The sequence below is a fragment of the Oncorhynchus nerka genome, linkage group LG20 (assembly GCF_034236695.1).
Source record: "Oncorhynchus nerka isolate Pitt River linkage group LG20, Oner_Uvic_2.0, whole genome shotgun sequence".
Taxonomy (NCBI): Eukaryota; Metazoa; Chordata; class Actinopteri; order Salmoniformes; family Salmonidae; genus Oncorhynchus; species Oncorhynchus nerka.
In genome coordinates this window covers 75,273,886-75,294,166 of record NC_088415.1, presented here as the reverse complement: position 1 = coordinate 75,294,166, position 20,281 = coordinate 75,273,886, and the positions used below count along the sequence as shown (strand labels likewise).

The window sequence follows — 20,281 nt, the reverse complement described above, 5'->3', positions numbered from 1 at the left end:
AGTGCTAAAGGGGGTGCAAACTCAATATTTGGAAGTGATCCTAATATTTTGTGTACTGTGTAGACTTGAAATGGTATAATTGACTCAACAACTTATATCAAAGTTTAATATTTCTAAATTAACCAGAAAATAAAGGCATATGACTGTCAGCTTCTTAGCTGGCTAAATGAATCCTGCTTTCTGGGACACCCCACAGCTTCTCTCCTATTTTATTTTCTAATGCTAGATTTGCGTTCTCACAAAAATTGCCTGGAATCCTGTGTTCTACCAGGGTTGGTTGTTTTTGGCCATCCTATTCAAACTGCACATGTTATAATGCCATTGTCCAAAAATAGAAAGGTTTTTCAGATATTCCTTTTTTGTCTGTTTTTTCAGCAGGCAAGTTAACACACACAAAGCCATTGTCCATCCACATCATATCGAAGTCTACGGGAATGCTGTTCTGTATTTTCATGCAAAATACTAGCCACAAGGTGGCAACATATTCACACAAGGACATCTTGGAGGATTTGTTCCACAGCACACCACAATCCTATTAGATTAAGCCAGTGTATCACTCCCCACACAACCATAGGCTTCTTCAAACATCTCATGGGTCCACAGTTTTATTTGATCCGATTGTCTTGCAGCTGCAGCCATTTTGTTAACAAGTAGACCTGTTCATAAGCAACTTGTAACCCCTCTATAAAAATACTTATCCAGTGGTAGGCCTTCTATTCAAGCACATGTTCCTCCCACTCCGTTTCCCATGTCATGGCTGTTTTTGCATTTTATGCGTAAGTCCCGGATGGCACCCAATTACCTATATAGTGCACTATTTTTGAGCCCCCACCATAGGTCTCTGGCCAAAAGTAGTGGACTATAGTGCTTTTGGAAAGTATTCAGACCCACATTTTGTTAGGTTACAGCCTTATTTTAACATTTTATTAAATGTCCCCCCCCCCAAATCTACACACAATAACCCATAATGACAAAGTAATAACAGGTTTTTTGAAATGTTCGCAAATATAAAAACAACTGGAAGTATCGCTTTTATCTAAGTATTCAGACCTTTTTACACTGTACTTTGTTGAAGCACCTTTCGGCAGCTATTACAGCCTTGAGTCTTCTTGGGTATGATGCTACAAGCTTGGCACATCTGTGTTTGGGGAGTTTCTTGCATTCTTCTCTGCAGATCCTCTCAAGCTCTGTCAGGTTGGACGGGGAGCGTCGCTGCACAGCTTATCAGGTCTCTCCAGAGATATTCGATTGGGTTCAAGTCTGGGCTCTGGCAGGGCCTCAAGTACTTGCAGAGACTTGTCCCGAAGTCACTCCTGCGTTGTCTTTGCTGTGTGCTTAGGGTTGTTGTCCTGTTGGAAGGTGAACCTTCGCTGAGGTCCTGAGTGCTCTGGAGCAGGTTTTCATCAAGGATCTCTTTGTACTTTTCTCCGTTCATCTTTCCCTCGATCCTGACTAGTCTCCCAGTCCCTGCCACTGAAAAACATTCCTATAGCATGATGCTGCCACCATGCTTCACTGTAGAGATGGTGCCAGGTTTCCTCCAGATGTGACGCTTGGCATTCAGGCGAAAGAGTTCAATTTTGGTTTCATCAGACCAGAGAATCTTGTTTCTCAGGAGATAGACTTTAGGTTCCTTTTGTCAAACTCCAAGCGGGCTGTCATGTGCCTTTTACTGAGGAGTGGCTTCCATCTGGCCACTCTACCATAAAGGCCTGATTGGTGGAGTGCTTCAGAGATGGTTCTCCTTCTGGAAGGTTCTCCCATCTCCACAGAGGAACTCTGAAGCTTTGTCAGTGACCATCTTCCCTGATTGCTCAGTTTGGCCTGGTTTTTGCTCTGACATGCACTGTCAACTGTGGGACATTTTATTTAGATGTGTGTGCCTTTCCAAATCATGTCTAATTAATTGAATTTACCACAAATGAACGCCAATCAAGTTGCAGAAACATTTTGATGATCAATGAAAACAGGATGCACCTGAGCTCAATTTTGAGTCTCATAGAAAATAATCTGAATACTTATGTAAATAAGGTATTTCTGTTTTTTTCTAGATACCTGTTTTTGCTTTGTCATTATGGGGAAGTGTGTAGATTGCTGAGGACTTTAAAAAAAAGTAATACATTTTACAAGGCTGTAATGTAACAATGTAGAAAAAGTCAATGGGTATGAATACTTTCCAAATGCACTGTATATAGGGAATAGTGTTTAATTTTGGGATGGGCCTTGGTCTGTTTCCTATTAAAGTACAGCTGTTGAGAGATCAGCATAAAGATATGGGCTTACAGTTGGTTTTCTTTACACAATGTTTGCATTACAGCTTTCTTTACATACATGTATATGGAACATGATAATAAGTCAGGTTTAGAAATGACCCCCCGACCTGCCTTATACATGCACCGACCCACCCACTCAAAAACAGTCCATTGTCCATTCCACTCCTTTCCCCCTTAGAGTATTCTTGCTGTGTGGGTAGGTAAGCTTATTTTACTGCACATGCACTTTTCATGTTGACAGTTTGTGTATGGCCATTTTAGCACCATCGTCATTGGTCAGCTGGCTCAGACAGGCTCAATCCTGGCCATCTGTCTTAATGTGTACAGGCATACTGGGACATGCATACCTTCCCTGCCTCCTTCAGAGGAGGCTGGAGAGCATGGGACTTGGACTGGGAAGCCTATTCATCAGAAGAAGTGTGCGTGTGTGGCAAAGAAACAGGATCGGGGGGTGGCGTTTTTAAGATGGTAGCATTCACAAGAGCCAGTGTGGTAATGTAGGCCTAATGTAATATGGTGAATTCTACCACTTTGCAAGCCCTGGGTGTGGCAGTGTTCAGCCATGAGACAAAAAGTCTGGAATCTGAATTTATGCATTGAAAGGGCCAGAGGCTTATTGTTATTGTTGGCTCTAATGATGAGGGACACTGTCAATGCAATGCTCTAAATGTGTCAGGTTTGATAGCTCACCTCTGGAGAATTATAAATCAAATTGTATTTGTCACATGCTTCGCCAACAACAGGTGTTGACTAACAGTGAAATGCTTAATTACAATTACACAGGGTACCAGTACCGATTCAGTGCAGTGGTACGAGGTAATTGATGTAGACATGTACATATAGGTAGGGATGAAGTGACTAGGCAACAGAATCGATAGTAAACAGCAGTGTCAGAGTTAGTGAAAAAAGGGTCAATGCAGATATTCAGGGTCGGTATTGGTTAATTATTTAACTATTTAGCTTTGGGGTAGAAGCTGTTCAGGGTCCTGTCGATTCCAGACTTGGTGCATCTGTACCGCTTGGCGGGCGGTAGCAGAGAGAACAGTCTGACTTGGGTGGTTGGAGTCTTTGACAATTTTTAGTGCCTTCCTCTGTACTGGGCCGTACAAACTACCCTCTGTAGCGTCTTGCGGTCTGATGCCAAGCAGTTGCCATACCAAGCAGTGATGCAACCAGTCAAGATGCTGTAGAACATTTTCTAGGATCTGAGGGCCCATGCAAAATCTTTTCAGCCTCGGGGGGGGGGGAGAAGGCGTTGTCATGACCTCTTCACGGCTGTGTTGATGTGTGTGGACCTGTGGTGTGGACAACGAGGAACTTAAAGCTCTCGACCTGGTCCACAACAGCTTTGTTGATGTGGGCATGCTAGGTCCTCCGTTTCTTGTCGTCCACGATCAGCTCCTTTTGTCTTTATGACGTTGAAGGAGAAGTTGTTCTGGCACCACACTGCCAGGTCTCTGACCTCCCTGTAGGCTGTCTCATCATTGGTGATCAGGCCTACCACTGTTGTCAACTGCAAACTTAAATGATGGTGTTGGAGTCGTGCGCACGCAGTTGTGGGTGAACAGGGAGTACAGGAGGGGACTAAGCACACACCCCTGATGTAATGCTCCTCAGGTTACACTTTGAGCTGGAGGTGAAATATTGTACATAAAAAAGGAGGAACAAGGCACTCTTCATATAATTGATTAAAATGCCTTTATTAGTATGGCATGTTCAATAGAAACAACGTTTTTAAAAACCGACGTGTTTCGGCTGCATGGCCTTCATCAGGGAGGTGAAATATTGTACATCTCTGAAGCAGACATTGTGCACCAGAGAATGTAAGAAGGCAGTGAGAAGACAGGGACCGTGACAGTCATACCCCACCCCGTTTCCCGCAACATTACTTAGCAATATTGCCTAAAAGAAATTGCCAGTGTACATTACATGTAGGCTTAACTAACTGCAATGCTATCGTGTGACTCGACTATTTTCATGTATGGTATTCATAAATGCATGAACAGGGTCATTCTACGAAAACGGTGGCTTTCCTGTCCCCCGCCTTAACCACCAGGAAAAATGTCAGATAATAACACAATGTTTCTGTTGTAATCCTTAAATCTGTTAGTGCACCCAATCGTCAATCTAAGTAACATAAGAAAATAATCCCCATCAAAATCCATTAGTTTAAGCTAGAGAGCTGTTTTTTGTGTGGGGGCTGCATCTCAATCCACTGCTTCGGCCTTCCGCGGTGGCAGGTGGTTGAGCTACAGCGGTGTTTGTCAGACCATGAGACATCTTTTCACAAAAACGTCTGTACCGTCCGAACGGTCTGAAGGTAACCTATACAAACAAATGGAGGTAGTTTTGTGGCCCAAAAAACATGGGGTTAAATGTGTGTGTAAACAAAATATTTACGCTACCGTTCAAAAGTTTGGGGTCTCTTAGAAATGTCCTTGTTTTTGAAAGAAAACCACTTTTTGCATCAAATTGATCAGAAATGCAGTTTAGACGTTGCTAATGTTGTAAATGACTATTATAGCTGGAAACAGCAGATTTTTTTAATGGAATATCTACGTAGGCATACAGAGGCCCATTATCAGCAAACATCACTCCTGTGTTCCAATGGCACGTTGTGTTTGCTAATCAAAGTGTATAATTTTTTAAAGACTAATTGATCATTAGACAACCCTTTTGCAATTGTTAGCACAACTGAAAACTGTTCTGATTAAAGAAGCAATAAAACTGTCCGCCTTTAGACTAGTTGGAGCATCAGCATTTGTGGGTTCGATTACAGGCTTAAAATGGCCAGAAACAAAGAACTTTAGGACAGACACTATGGGCTATAGTAGTAAGAGTCTAATTCAATATTTTGTCATCTTTTTTGGGGGATACCTAAAGGGGTCCAAAAATTCTAAATCCAATAGCTAAATGATATGACCATCTTAAAACAATTCCATATGTTAGCTTAGTACTAAAACATATAAAAGACAGTTATATTGCAAACATTTTCTATATTGAGATATATACAGTTGAAGTCAGAAGTTTACATACACTTAGGTTGGAGTCATTAAAACTCATTTTTCAACCACTCCACAAATTTGTTGTTAACAAACTATAGTTTTGGCAAGTCGGTCAGGACATCTACTTTGTGCATGACGCAAGTAATTTTTCCAACAATTGTTTACAGACAGATTATTTCACTTATAATTCACTGTATCACAATTTCAGTGGGCCAAAATGTTACGTACACTACGACTGTACCTTTTAAACAGCTTGGAAAATTCCAGAAAATGATGTCATGGCTTTAGAAGCTTCTGATAGGCTAATTGATGTAATTTGAGTCAATTGGAGGTGTACCTGTGGATGTATTTCAAGGCCTACCTTCAAACTCGGTGCCTCTTTGCCTCTTTGCTTGACATCATGGGAAAATCAGCCAAGACCTCAGAAAACAAATTGTAGACCTCCACAAGTCTGGTTCATCCTTGGGAGCAATTTCCAAACGCCTGAACGTACCACGTTCATCTGTACAAACAATAGTACGCAAGTATTAACACCATGGGACCACGCAGCCGTCATACCGCTCAGGAAGGAGACGCGTTCTATCTCCTAGAGATAAACATACTTTGGTGCGAAAAGTGCAAATCAATCCAAGAACAGCAGCAAAGGACCTTGTGAAGATGCTGGAGGAAATGGGTACTAAATATCTAGATCCACAGTAAAACAGGTCGACACAACCTGAAAGGCCACTCAGCAAGGAAGAAGCCACTGCTCCAAAACCGCCATAAAAAAGTGGACTATAGCGGTTTGCAACTGCACATGGGGACAAAGATTGTACTTTTTGGAGAAATGTCCTCTGGTCAGATGAAACAAAAATAGAACTGTTTGGCCATAATGACCATCGTTATGTTTGGAGGAAAAAGGGGGAGGCTTGCAAGCCGAAGAACACCATCCCAACCGTGAAGCACGGGGGTGGCAGCATCATGTGGGGGTGTTTTGCTGCAGGAGGGACTGGTGCACTTCACAAAATAGATGGCATCATGAGTGAGCAAAATTATGTGGATATATTGAATTAACGTCTTATTAAGACGTCAGGAAGTTAAAGCTTTGGTTGCAAATGGGTCTTTCAAATGGACAATGACCCCAAGCATACTTACAAAGTTGTGGCAAAATGGCTTAAGGACAACAAAGTCAAGATATTGGAGTGGACATCACAAAGCCCTGACCTCAATCCTGCAGAACATTTGTGAGCAGAGCTGAAAAACCGTGTGCGAGCAAGGAGGCCTACAAACCTGACTCGGTTACACCAGCTCTGTCAGGAGGAATGGGCCAAAATTCACCCAACTTATTGTGGAAGCTTGAGGAAGGCTACCCAAAACGTTTGACCAAAATTGAGCAATTTTAAAGGCAATGCTACCAAATACTAATTGAGTGTTTGTAACCTTCTGACCCACTGGGAATGTGATGAAAGAAGTAAAAGCTGAAATAAATCATTCTCTCTACTATTATTCTGACATTTCAAATTCTTAAAATAAAGTGGTGATCCTAACTGACCTAAGACAGGGAATTTTAACTAGGTTTAAATGTTAGGAATTGTGAAAAACTGAGTTTAAATCTATTTGGCTAAGGTGTATGTGAACTTCTGACTTCAAGTGTGTGTGTGTGTGTGTATATATATATATATATATCAAAGAACACGGTCAATACCATGAAAATCGTTGTCCCTCGGTTCATGAATCGTGGTTTTGTGACATTTTGAGTTAAAAAATATTTAAATGTCATAAAACAAAGTAAAGTATTATAGTTAGTTAGTGGATTACGTAACAAAAAAATTAACTACATATTATAAATAATTTACAGGGAATTGCTGTCCCTCAATTTCATGTCACTGGTGTTACCCCATTTATATATATTTAAAACAAATGCAACCTCCTTGCCAACTTCCTCCTGGGTCAAAGGTTAATTGGAGGTGGAGTTGTTTTGAAAAACATATGGTGAGTCTGCAATCTCTCTTCATATGCTAGCAATTTGATGATTCGTTTGGTAATTTCATGTGAAGCTTTAACAAAGATGTAACACAAGTGACAAAGTTTATAGTAAGGGAAAATGACATTTGATTGAAATAATTTATCAAATCACATGAGTAAGTCATTTATTTACAATTTAAGAAGTGCGGTTTGAGCTACTGTGGCCACCATCTTAGATATTCTATATTTTCTTCAGATTTGTCACTGGTGTTAATGTTCCTGCTGGTTTTAATAGAATAGTCTGACGGTTTGTCACTGGTGTTATAATAGAAAAAGTGTTTTGTTTAAAGTCAATTTATTACTAATAAAAACAACATGTAACATTATCATTAACCTTTTTCTCTCTGATTTATATGCAAAGTAAATAGTTTATTTATATTCTGGAAAGCCTGAATTGTCATTCAGATATATCTACAGATATAGATACAGGGAGAAGGCAACACAAGCATTTTTTATCTATTTAATGTAGTAAAAATACATTAAGATGTAATTTGTATTGATTAACATTGCTAAGTAAAAATAAAACATATATTTAAAAAAAATGACTGGTCAAAAGGCCACCATTTTCGTAGAATGACAAAATCAATATATGCATATGAATGTGATATCTGAAAGGGCCCAGCCTTAACTCGAACCCCTTTCCAAACCAACCCGTAAACAACAGCTCACTTCAACCCCTGATTTTTCACCATGAAGCCTCTGAAATATTTTATATTGGAACAGTTGGGGGGCAATGGGATGTTAAACCAACATAACGTTCTTCTGGATGGAGAGAGGGGGTAAAATCTCGAACAGTTCTTGAAAGTGGGTATTTGGCGCCCTCCACAGGGCTCGAATGTGGTCTCGTGTGTGCCTCAATGTGTGGCAGCAACGTTTATGTATCGCTCAGCAGCACTCAGAGCTCGGAATTACAGTAGCAGTACATTTTCATACTACATGGACAACCAACCATGGCTGGACTTGAATAAGAACGCGAGCAAAGCGATATTCGAATTCGCCCAAACGCTTTCCGCATTTCTATTTCCCACTCAATTCGCTACTCTTTTGCCTTATGCATCGGCGCTCTGCGGAGAAAGGACAGTCAGTGTTGAAAGACTTTACTGGACTCAGTGAGGAGAAGAAGAGCAAGACAATTTTAAAGCAGAATGGCGGACCGTGATACTTTACCCCTTCCTTTGGAGGTGCGAGACAGACTTGCTGAGCTGGAACTGGAGTTATCAGAAGGTAAGCAATATTTTAATGTCCCCTTAATATAGTTATTATATTTAGCAGAAAAACAGACATTTTTTGCTGCAGAGAAAAGGGAAAGCTTTGTGGGAATTCATGGATGGATCTTGCGCGCAATGAGCAGAGAGTACTGCCGAAAATTCATGCTGAATCAAATCACAGTACATTGCGACATATCAGTTTCATTGTACTTTTATATCACACCACAGAGTGCAATGTGTTATCAGATTTTGGCTATTAGAAATAGAAAGATTGTGACCTTGAAACAAATCATTACGCCAATTTAACATTGATATTGTCAAATGTATCAACTGATGGCATTTTTAGATTGATTCAAGGTATTATTGGGAACTCATTTTTCGGTTACAAAGTAGCCTAGTCCACTATTTAGTGTTGCCTAGACGTCACGTTTATCATGTGAAAGGTTCATTTCTAAGTGGCTGTTGAAGACCGAAGAACACATTATTTTGCTGTCAAGTTGACGATGGACAAAACTATAGCCATAGTCTTGAATTTGACATGTTCTTCCAAAATTGTTAGGGTAGGCCTACAAATATAACCGACACTATTTGTAAACTTCACTTTGTGTCATGTTTCCGGTGCAAGAGCCGTTACCAATGTTTTTCTAGTTTCTAATGGGGAGTCGTGAGCATAAGCAATTGTCATTTTTATTTGCAGAGCTCAGCCATTTATTCTGAATAATTTTTAAACACAAAATGCACATACATTCTCTATTTTGTGGTCCATTAAATGTTCAAAAGCAATGGAAAGGCTCTACACTTATTTAATTTTATATATGGGCATGTTGATATTGCCCTCTATTTAAAGAAAAAAAAGAGTTCCATTGTTCAGTGTATTCATATATATGGGGTTTGTCTAATTAAGTCTATAACTGTGAGGACAACTTTGGGGGATGAGATGCACAGACAACCAATAACTTTGAGTTTTTGAGCAATACAAGTTCAATTTAATTTAATTCACACTATGCTTGTGTGGTGTGAATGGTGGAATAGTTCTCATAACTAGATTTACTCACTAGACTGTTTTGGAAAACCATGAGTCTAGGTAATTATGAGAGCTATTAAGCATCAAATTAAGCTTCTGGAAATGGGTGCCTTACTGCATTATTTATTTGAATAGTTGACTGTCCTTATCCAGCACAACATGAAATGCATAGTTATTCACCTCTCAGACTTTGACCTATATTCACAGCTCAACCTCTTTGACTGGGGCTCCTGAGATCAAACGCCTTGGGTAGATAGTGATAGGCTACAACAGATCATAACTCAGTGCTGATTTAGGAGGGGGGCACTTGACATATATACGACCTAGGTGTGCATGGAATAGGGTCCAATTTCAGACTATATTTTAGGAAATAAGAAATGTGATAGTATTCTGGTCAAAACCGGTACATACATGTACATGCCCCGGCCTTGAGTCCTCCTGCTGTGAACCATGGAGATTTGTGATGTTCTTATGCGGATAGAGAGTATTAACGGAGGTCAATCAGCAAGGCCCGGCACGCCAACAGGTGTCCGGACCGACCTAATCTGATTGTCAGGTGATTAGGCCTGGCTCACAGTTGGCGTTCCAATTGATCCCAAAGCTGTTCAATGGGGTTGAGGTCAGGGCTCTGTGCATGCCAGTCAAGTTCTTCCACACCGATCTCGACAAACCATTTCTGTATGGACCTCGCTTTGTGCATGGGGGCATTGTCATGCTGAAACAGGAAAGGGCCTTCCCCAAACTGTTGCATCAAAGTTGGAAGCACAGAATATTCTGCAATGTCATTTTTTGCTGTAGCGTTAAGATTTAGTTTCACTGGAACTAAGGAGCCGAACCATGTAAAACAGCCCCAGGCCATTATTTCTCCTCAACCAAACTTTATATTTGGCACTATGCTTTGGGGCAGGTAGCGTTCTCCTGGCATCCGCCAAACCCAGATTCATCCGTCAGGACTGCCAAATAGTGAAGCTCCAGAGAGCACGTTTCCAGACTCCAATGGTGGCGAGCTGTACTCCACATCAGTTGACACTTTGCATTGCGCATGGTGATCTTAGGCTTGTGTTGGCTGCTCTGCCATGGAAACCCATTTCATTAAGCTCCTGATGAACAGTTCTTGTGCTGATGTTGCTTCCAGAGGCAGTTTGGAACTCGGTAGTGAGTGTTGCACCCGAGGACAGATTTTTATCCGCTACACTCTTCAGTACTCGGTGGTCCTGTTCTATGAGCTTGTGTGGCCTACCACTTCTCGCCCTATCACCCGGGTAGCTCGAGCAGGGCAGAAATGTGACCAAATGACTTGTTGGAATGGTGGCATCCTATGACTGTGCTCAGTTGAAAGTCACTGAACTCTTCAGTAAGGATATTCTACTGCCAATGTTTGTCTACGGAGTTTGCATGCCTGTGCTATTTGGCTAAAATTGTGGAAATAACTAATTTGAAAGGGTGTCCACATACTTTTGTGTATATATAATACAGTCAAAAGTTTGGACACACCTACTCATTCAAGGGTTTTTCTTTATTTGTACTATTTTCTACATTGTAGAATAATAGTGAAGACATCACCCCTATGAAATAACACATGGAATCATGTAGTAATCAAAAAAGTGTTAAAATATATTTTGATTTGTTTATGTTTGAGATTCTTCAAAGTAGCCACCCTTTGCCTTGACAGCTTTGCACACTCTTGGTTCTCTCTCAACCAACTTCACCTGGAATACTTTTCTAACATTCTTAAAAGAGTTCCCATATATGCTGAACACATGTTGGCTGGTTTTTCTTCACTCTGCACTTCAACTCATCACTAACCATCTCAATTGGGTTGAGGTCGGGTGATTGTAGAGACCAGGTCATCGATGCAGCACTCCATCACTATCCTTCTTGGTCAAATAGCCTTTACACAGCCTGGAGGTGTATTGGATCATTGTCCTGTTGAAATACAAATGATAGTCCCACTAAGCGCAAACCAGATGGGGTGGTGTATCGCTGCAGAATGCTGTGTTAGCCATGCTGGTTAAGTGTGCCTTGAATTCTAAATGAATCAGACCGTGTCACCGGCAAAGCACCATCACACCACCACCTCCATGCGTTACAGTGGGAACCACATATGCGGAGATCCTCCGTTCACCTACTCTGCGTCTCAGACACGGCAGTTGGAACCAAAAATCTCAAATTTAGACTGATCAGACCAAAGGACAGATTTCCACTGGTCTAATGTCCATTGCTCGTGTTTCTTGGCCCAAGCAAGTATTCTTATTGGTGTCCTTTAGTAGTGGTTTCTTTGCATCAATTAGACTATAAATGCCTGATTCACACAGTCTCCTGTGAACAGTTGATGCTTAGATGTGTCTGTTACTTGAACTCTGTGAAGCATTTATTTGGGCTGCAATTTCTGAGGCTGGTAACTCTAATGAACGTATCGTCTGCAGCAGAGGTAACTCTGGGTCTTCTTTTCCTGTGGCGGTCCTCATGAGAGCCAGTTTCATCATAGCGCTTGATGGTTTTTGCGACTACTTGAAGAAACTTTCAAAGTTCTTGACATTTTCTGGATTGACTGACCTTAATGTCTTAAAGTAATGATGGACTGTCATTTCTCTTTGCTTATTTGAGCTGTTCTTGCCATAATACGGACTTGGTCTTTTACCAAATAGGGCTATCTTCTGTATACCACCCCTACCATGTCACAACACAACTGATTGGCTCCAACGCATTAAGAATGAAATTCCACAAATCCACTTTTTACAAGGCACACCTGTTAATTGAAATGCACCTGATAATTGAAGCTTTTGACTGGTACTGTGTGTATCTTAGCCAGGGTGTATTAATTATCTGGATGCATTTCCTGTGGGCCCTGGTCAAAAGTAATGCACTATAATAAAGGGAATGGTGTGGTATTTGGGACACAGCTTCTGACTCTGTCACACCACTGATTTACATGCTAAGGGCCTATACTGTTTTCTAGTTTTACTGAAGCTGTAGGCATGTAGAACTTGCCTAGACTGTATACATACATAGTGTCATCACTAGTCAAATGTGCTATATCCGAAGCAATCAGATCGGTGAAGAAATCATGGTCATGCATTATCTTCTCCTGATAAGTGAAACGATTGACAGAGGCTGCTGAATGGCATATTATGTTAGAGGCAGTAGGCATGTTGGGCTATAAATACATGGTTTGGTTAATCACTAGTCAAATGTCTGAAGCAATCAGATTGGCAAAAACATTATTTGGTGCAACATGTACCTCCGTTATGTTTGGCTAGCATACCCCTTGACACATGTAGTGCACCCTTTTTATGCAAAAAACAAATCACTGAGCTCGATTATCACTATTGCCCAATAGTGTCATGACCTCTGCCTCAGAGATCAGTGTTATGCGGTGTCCTGTCCTAAACACGTTGTTTCATTAATTCATTGCTGTTCCCACAGCTGTACCCTATTGACATAGCTATGGCATAAATGTTGAACTGTCAATAGACTCAATTGATTAACTTAACTCACTTGGTTCCATCAAATGGAAGTTGTTCAACACCCGGGCCTAACACATGCATAAATATGATACATCATAGTACAAATGTAGGATCTTTCATTTGATCGCTCTGTTGTATGTGCAGACAGTGATGTTACATTTCCCCGACTAGCCGATTCTTCAATAAGGAAGAGATGTAGGAACCATTTTGACTCAAGGATAAGTTTCTCCTGTTGCTTACTCACCTTTTGGAGTTTCATACTTCAGCCTCTCCTTGGTCACGTCTGGGTCTGATATGATGCCTGTTTCTGTCAGACATTTGTCGTTTTAAAGCCATACAGCTCAAAGAATTCTCTCCCTCAATAAATACTTATCCTCACTGTACTAGCTAGCTACTGTTAATAACAGTTCTGTCTGCTCTGTTTTGAAGCTACAGGCCTACAATTAAAATATCATATAAATGTGGCCTGACCTTGATTGTTTGTATGCAATACATGCAGCAGACTACAATATGTCTAATGCACTTTATTTGGAATGCATGAATTCAGAGAATTACCCTGAATAATAAATGATACAGTAGCCAAGGAAAATATGCTAGGTGTGGTTATACAGTGCATTGCTACTTTTCGTTCAAGCTAAAATCAGACACTCTTTGTCTAAGTGAAGTGCATTGACACTTTTTATTTTTTTATGCAGACAACTCAGGATTCTTTTGTCTTCTGAAAGCAGAATAATATTGTGGCGTGTGGGGGGGATTTTGTACATTGATAAAACAACCTTGTTTTATTCTGGCAGCCGACCTAATGAGTCGTACAGCCTAGCTCTGACTAAGCCTGTGGCTCTCCCCCTCTGTTTGAATGTTTAATGAATTCTATCCTTGGCATTTCACAGAATATGTCACTGTTGCGAGTCAAAGTGCCATAATCACCCAACGCCAGACCGGTGGTGGTGAGTTATAATGACGCTCTGCGCTCTCCACTGTTTTCAGTTGAGATCAAAACGAGGTGTAGTCGCCGACCTTTGGATTGAGATTATGACAGGTGTCTTGCCGCCCTTCCTTTTGTGACATAAGGATTTTGAAACATGCCAATAATGACTTAAGTGCTCACTTCTCTTCTGCCCTACCAAGCAAAAAGGCAGTAACCGCTCATTTGGTCAAATTAGTTCATGTATTTTTTGCTACATTAAATACATACTTAATCATGTGGACAACTATCCTTCCTCTTTGTGTTTTGGAGAAAATGGAGGTCATGTTAGCAGTAAATGCATAAGGTTACTGTAAAACCAAGGTTAAATGAAAGCTGTTTTTCTCAGTTTGACGCTATGAGCAGTTACTGCCTTTTTGCTTGGTAGGGCAGAATTGCTTTGCCCTTATGATAAGGACACACACATCAGCGTACCTAGCAGCATTCACCGAGACTGTCACAGGTATGTCATTCAGATACAAAGAGAGTCAGTGTTTACTGTTTATCATGGATAATTCATTATGACAGGCCAGGGTCAAGGCTCACAGAAAATGTCAATGGAGACAGGCAGGTAGAGGTGTACACAAGAAACCTGATGTCTTCACTGCCTTTTTTAGTAGCCAGTCTGTATTTGCCTTGCTATATTTTTTTGCATCCTCCCAAATTCCTCTGTCTTGGCTTTCACTGCCTGCGTCCTAAATGGCATCCTGTTCCCTGTGTAGTGCACTACTTTTGACCAGGGCTCATAGTGCTCTGGTCAAAAGTAGTGTACTACTGTATATAGGGATTAGGGTGTTATTTGCGAAAGTGTCTGATTCAGCCAACCCATCCAAGTGCCTGGTGCTCTTACCTTTGGAGTGGCAATTGCCATAGAGATGTCTTTCTCCTCCTCCCTCCTTGGCGGTGAGTTGTGATGAGAGTGATGATGACACTGTTGGTTCCAAGATGTCATGACTATCTCTATGCTGAGGACACTAAGGTCCCAGGTCGATAATATGTAGTCTTGAGTTGACGCTTGCTTGTGAAAATGACATGAGATGCCAGGGTCTCGGAGGCTGCTTTGCCTGAGAATATTCTCCGGTCTGTATACGTTTTTAGAGGCTTTAGTTATTCATTTTGAGGCTTGAGTTTTACTGTCCTTGCCTCACCAATGAATGAACATGATATTCAGCAGCTTCAGAGAATTGTAATTATTGATTCACATTCGCAGTCGTGGTTACATAATACAGCCATTGTAAGTCAGATCAGATGGGTGTAGGTAAGGACTTTCTCTTAGTCCTCCTAGTCCTCCTTTTTCAGACAGTATTTAATCATCATTGATTCTGAAGACTTGTCAGTGATTTAAAACTTCAGACATGGTACTGTTAGTATTCACTCATTCGCTGTTCCGCTGGCAGCACCTCATTGACCGTAACATTTTTTTCCCTTCACCTAATCACTACATTCTTCACTGTGAGATGTTGAATAAGCCAGCTTGAGCAGTGTATTACTGTTCTTGAACCAGACTGCAGGAATTGGACAAAATGGCATTTATAAGACACTAAGAAAGTCCAGTATTTTTAGACCTGTATGATCTCTCTTTTGACAAAAACAACAAACTAAACATACCAAACCGTTACGGGAGCCCACCACCACTATACCTTTGCTGCCTTTCTGATTTCTCTCTGGCTGCGTCCCAAATGACTCCCTATTCCTTTTATATTGCACTACTTTTGACCAAGAACCGATATGGCACTAGTTACATGTGGTGCACTATGTAGGGAATAGGGAACCATTTGGGATGTACCCCTTAGGTATTAGAGGATGTCAACCTGTCCTCTATGTCCAGAAATCTGCCAAAGCCAAACAAATGCCTATTGTTCATCGTCTGACATTTCAGTGAGCCCTCAGGTTTGTGTTCTCCCCATGACAGAGGGGAAATGAATATTTACACCGTTGCCTCCAAAGAATACCTTCAAGCTTTTGAATTATGACAGTATGACATGTACTGTAGACTAGCTAGACTGTCTCTGTGCTGTGGAAATCCTGAAAGGTCTGTTACTGGTATTACCTACCTAGCTCTGTGGATATACAGCTAGCTAAATGCTGTCTTTAACAGTCAGTGTACCATCCTACATGCTTCATCCAAAATGTCACCCTATTCCCTACATATAGTGCATTATGGGCCCTGGTCAAAAGAATTGGCCTATACAGGGATTATGTTGCCATTTTGGATGTAGCCACAGCCTATTCTTGTTGTAGGGCCTTTGAGCCTCATTTCATTCCCTCCCAACTTCCAAATCAAAATGGTGTTCTTCCGTGCGTGAAGATACTGTATTTGGAAGGGTCTGTGTTGGGATGCAGTGGTTTATGTCCATCCCATCTGCTGGTGAGCATTTGTAGATCCAATCAACAGGGCTGTAATGGTGTGAATGGTTGGATACCCAGCATAACGCAAAATTGGCTGAAACTAGCAGGAACAACTATAAATATTGCGTTCTTGACTCTACTATTAATTGGCTGAATTTATGAGTTATATCCCAAATGGCACCCTTTTTCCTATGTAGTGCACTACATTTAACCAGGGCTCATAGGGATCTGGTCAAAAGTAGTGCACTGTGTGGGGAATAGGGTGCCATTTTAAAATGCATTCATGATTCCTCTCTCGTCATAGTTGTGTGTCTGATTTTGTTATCGCCTAGTCTATAGGGAACCTGGTGTTTGTTGGCAGGCAGTTTGACTGTTTTGCTTTTAAGGCAGTGTCATATTTCAATGCAGACATTTCCCATGCCACCCTGATAACATGCGGAATGGATTTTGGAAATAATAGGAAAAGGTAGGGTTGTTCAAAGTATTGTTTATTAAGATTTCCATGTTTTTCCATGAGGCAATTCTGAGTTGACAGTGACACACAAACTGCATAATTCTGAGATGAACTTAATGTCCCCTCCTGTACTCCCTGTTCACTCATGATTGCATGGCCAGGCATGAATCCAACACCATCATCAAGTTTGCCCATGACACTACAGTGATCACCGACAACGATGAGACAGCCAATAGGGAGGAGGTCAGAGACCTGTCCGTGTGGTGCCAGGACAACAACCTCTCCCTCAACGTGATCAAGACAAAGGAGATGATTGTCGGCTACAGGAAAAGGACTGAGCACGCCCCCATTCACATCAACGGGGCTGTAGTGGAGCAGGTTGAGAGCTTCAAGTTGCTTGGTGTCCACATCACCAACAAACTATCATGGTCCAAGCACACCATGACAGTCGTGAAGAGGGCACAACAACACCTATTCCCCCTCAGGAGACTGAAAACATTTGTCATGGGTCCTCTGATCCTCAAACAGTTCTACAGCTGCACAATCGACTGATATGGTAACTGCTTGCCCTCTGTCCGGCAAGCGGTACCGGCGAGCCAAGTCTAGGTCCAAGAGGCTTCTTAACAGCTTCTACCCCCAAGTCATAAGACTCCTGAACAGCTAATCAAATGGCTACCCAGACTCCTCTTTTACACTGCTGCTACTCTCTGTTAATATCTATGCATAGTCACTAACTCTACCTTCATGTACATATTACCTCAATTACCTCGACTAACCGGTGCCCCCCGCACATTGTACCGGTACCCCTTGTATGTAGCCTCGCTATTGTTATTTTACTGCTGCTGTTGAATTATTTCTTACTTTCATTTTCTATTTTTTACTTTACACTTATTTTTCTTAACTGCTTTGTTGGTTAAGGGTTTGTAAGTAAGCACTTCACTGTATTCGGAGCATGTGACAAATAACATTTCATTTGATGTGACTATTTTGGATAGTCAGGTTAATATAATAGTCCATTTAAAATGTTTACATGCTTTGCAAAATCCTGTTTACAAAATCCGGCTACTGATGGATCTTTTGATCGGCAATCAAAATGAACGTTCTACCAGAGTGAACATGTTTTTTTGGTGAATACTTTTTAATGTAAAAACTATTTCTAAGATGCACACTTTCAGTTTTTCTTTACTCACTTCACTCGCACCTAAGAGGGAGGCTTCCGCTACCCGGTGCTGGCACATGCACAGTTCAAATCCACTGCTGGAATGCAGATTTAAGCTGTTTACATGTCCTAATAATTTGAAAGATTGCTCAGAAAACCAGGTTTTAATCGGTTTAATATTGAATTATTAGTGTGCATGTAAACATACTCAATGACATGATTCTCAAGTTCACAACCTCACATGCTTCTTGGGTTCAACTTGTAATGAAGAACACTGTGTTTTCTGTGTACTGTAAATCTTTCTCTCCAGTGGAACTAAGCCCATAATAACTCCCTCATCCTGTTTTGACCCCCGCTCCATCCCCTCCAAATCAAAAAATGTAACACCTTTTGTTTTGCTTGGTAGGAAACCAACATCCAGCTCATGTTAAAACAGTGTGGAGGCCATGTAGGGAGAATCCCATTCCTTTCGTAGGGGAACCTTCACTGTCACATGGACACCAGTAAAGCCATGGTTTGTGTTCCAAATGACACCCTATCCCCTATGGTGCACTACTTTCGACCAGGGCCCATAGAACTCTGATCAAAGTACTGCACATTATACGGAATAGGGTGCCACTTGGGAGACACACATGAAATTTGCATTTCTCTGGAGGGCAGCTTGTGAATGTAACGTGCTTCAGATGGGTGGGTGATGTCATTCTTGGACTGGTCAAAGTGGGGCTGTCTGTCTGTGGCAGAAAGTTGTTACTTGAGGATTGCATCAGTACCCCGCTGCTCACAGGCAGTTTTTACAAAAAAGTGTATCTTTGTGCCCATCCTTTGATTCCTTCTCAGCTTGCTTTGAAGCCAGCATGTTGGAGGGCTCGTCATTTAAAGTCTGGGGTGAGAAAGAATCCAGTACTCCCCTGCTGTGAAAATAAATTAAACCGATATGGAGATGCAACCATGGCCTTATTCCCACTTTCAAAACATGGAGACGACAAATATTTGCTACAGATGCTGCGTTTCCCTTTTGAGGTCCCATCCCGTTGTATTTGTTATTGCTGCTAAAGGTGAGGTTAGTTTACAGTTCCAGTGACGACCCTGCCTCCCCACCCTCTAACCCCACTGGGCCTGGCTATGATGAATATTTTCCTTTCCATGTTAATCTCCACAGACCTCTCACTGCTCAACCAAAACTCGGTTTATAATTACATTTTAGCTAACTGTTGTCTGGGACCCTAGAGAACAATATATGCTGGTAATAGTGAAGTGTGACACAATCCCAACATGAGGGAGCGATCACAGAGCTCAGTGCAGATGAGCCCAAACCTTTGTCCGTCCAGACAGCGGCAGGCTGTATTGCAAAATAAGGTAGTTAATAAGTTTAAATAGATCAGGTTTATTAGATTCAGACCAGATGAACAACACACTGGCCTTTCAGTGATGCACGGTGAATGTATCCCAAATGGCACCCTATTCTCAATATAGTGCTTTGGCTCTGATCAAAAGTAGTGCACTATATAGGGAATAGGGTGCCATTTCGGACACAGTTAAACTCCACAGAGCATTTCGACTGCATTTTTTTTACCCTTCTGAAGATATCCAACCTAACTCTTCTGATGACATCACAATGTCAATAGAGTCTCTGTGTGAAACATTCTTTTCCTGCCTGGTTGTTGAACACATTCTAGTCTTCTACTGAACAGTGGATCTTTGTTACCTCAGACAGAGGACTGGGATGAACTCCCTTTATTGTGCTGCTCTATCGCTTCTTCCCCTCAATTCTGTTCTCTTATGTTGTGTGAACTGAACTCAGGTAACAGTGTTGATTGGGTGTTGAAGAGCATTGAAAATATAAGAAACAACCAGTCATTTTCACCCATATCTGATATCCTCACTCAACCAACCAATCTATGCATCAGGCATGTTGTCATTGTATCATTGTATTCTTAGTGTATTGCCTACTTTTCCTATACTATTAGAAACCGATTAGGTAATATCACAAAGTCAGACCACGCAGCCCACATCAAATTTTATTAGTCACAAGCGCCGAATACAACACCTTACAATGCAGTTTAAAAAAATACTGATAAGAAATAAAAGGAACAAGTAATTTAACAGCAGCAGTAAAATAACCGTAGCGAGACTATACCGGTACCCCCCTGTATATAGAGTCAATGTGCGGGGGCACTGGTTAGTTGACGTAATATGTACATGTAGGTAGAGTTAAGGTGACTATGCATAGATGGTAGCAGCGGTGTAAAAGAGGGGTGGCAATGCAGGTAGTCTTGGGATGCCAATTGATTAGATGTTCAGGAGTCTTATGGCTTGGGGGTAGAAGCTGTTTTAGAAGCCTCTTGGACCTAGATTAGGCGCTCCCATACCGCTT

The 20,281-nt window shown here is 41.3% G+C and overlaps 1 protein-coding gene across 12 annotated transcripts in view; it reads left to right on the top strand.

The window, feature by feature from the left end:
• The first annotated feature begins 8,135 nt into the window (after positions 1 to 8,135).
• Positions 8,136 to 20,281, top strand: part of LOC115103135 (disco-interacting protein 2 homolog C) — a 258,880-nt gene continuing 246,734 nt past the window's right edge. For 11 of the 12 annotated variants that reach the window (XM_065005770.1, XM_065005773.1, XM_065005772.1 and 8 more), the window contains exon 1: positions 8,136 to 8,506. In XM_065005770.1, coding sequence (XP_064861842.1) covers positions 8,428 to 8,506 — 79 coding nt within the window. In that variant the 5' untranslated portion in view covers positions 8,136 to 8,427. The remainder of the gene's footprint in view (positions 8,507 to 20,281) is intronic. The other variant, XM_065005771.1, reaches the window with a different exon arrangement.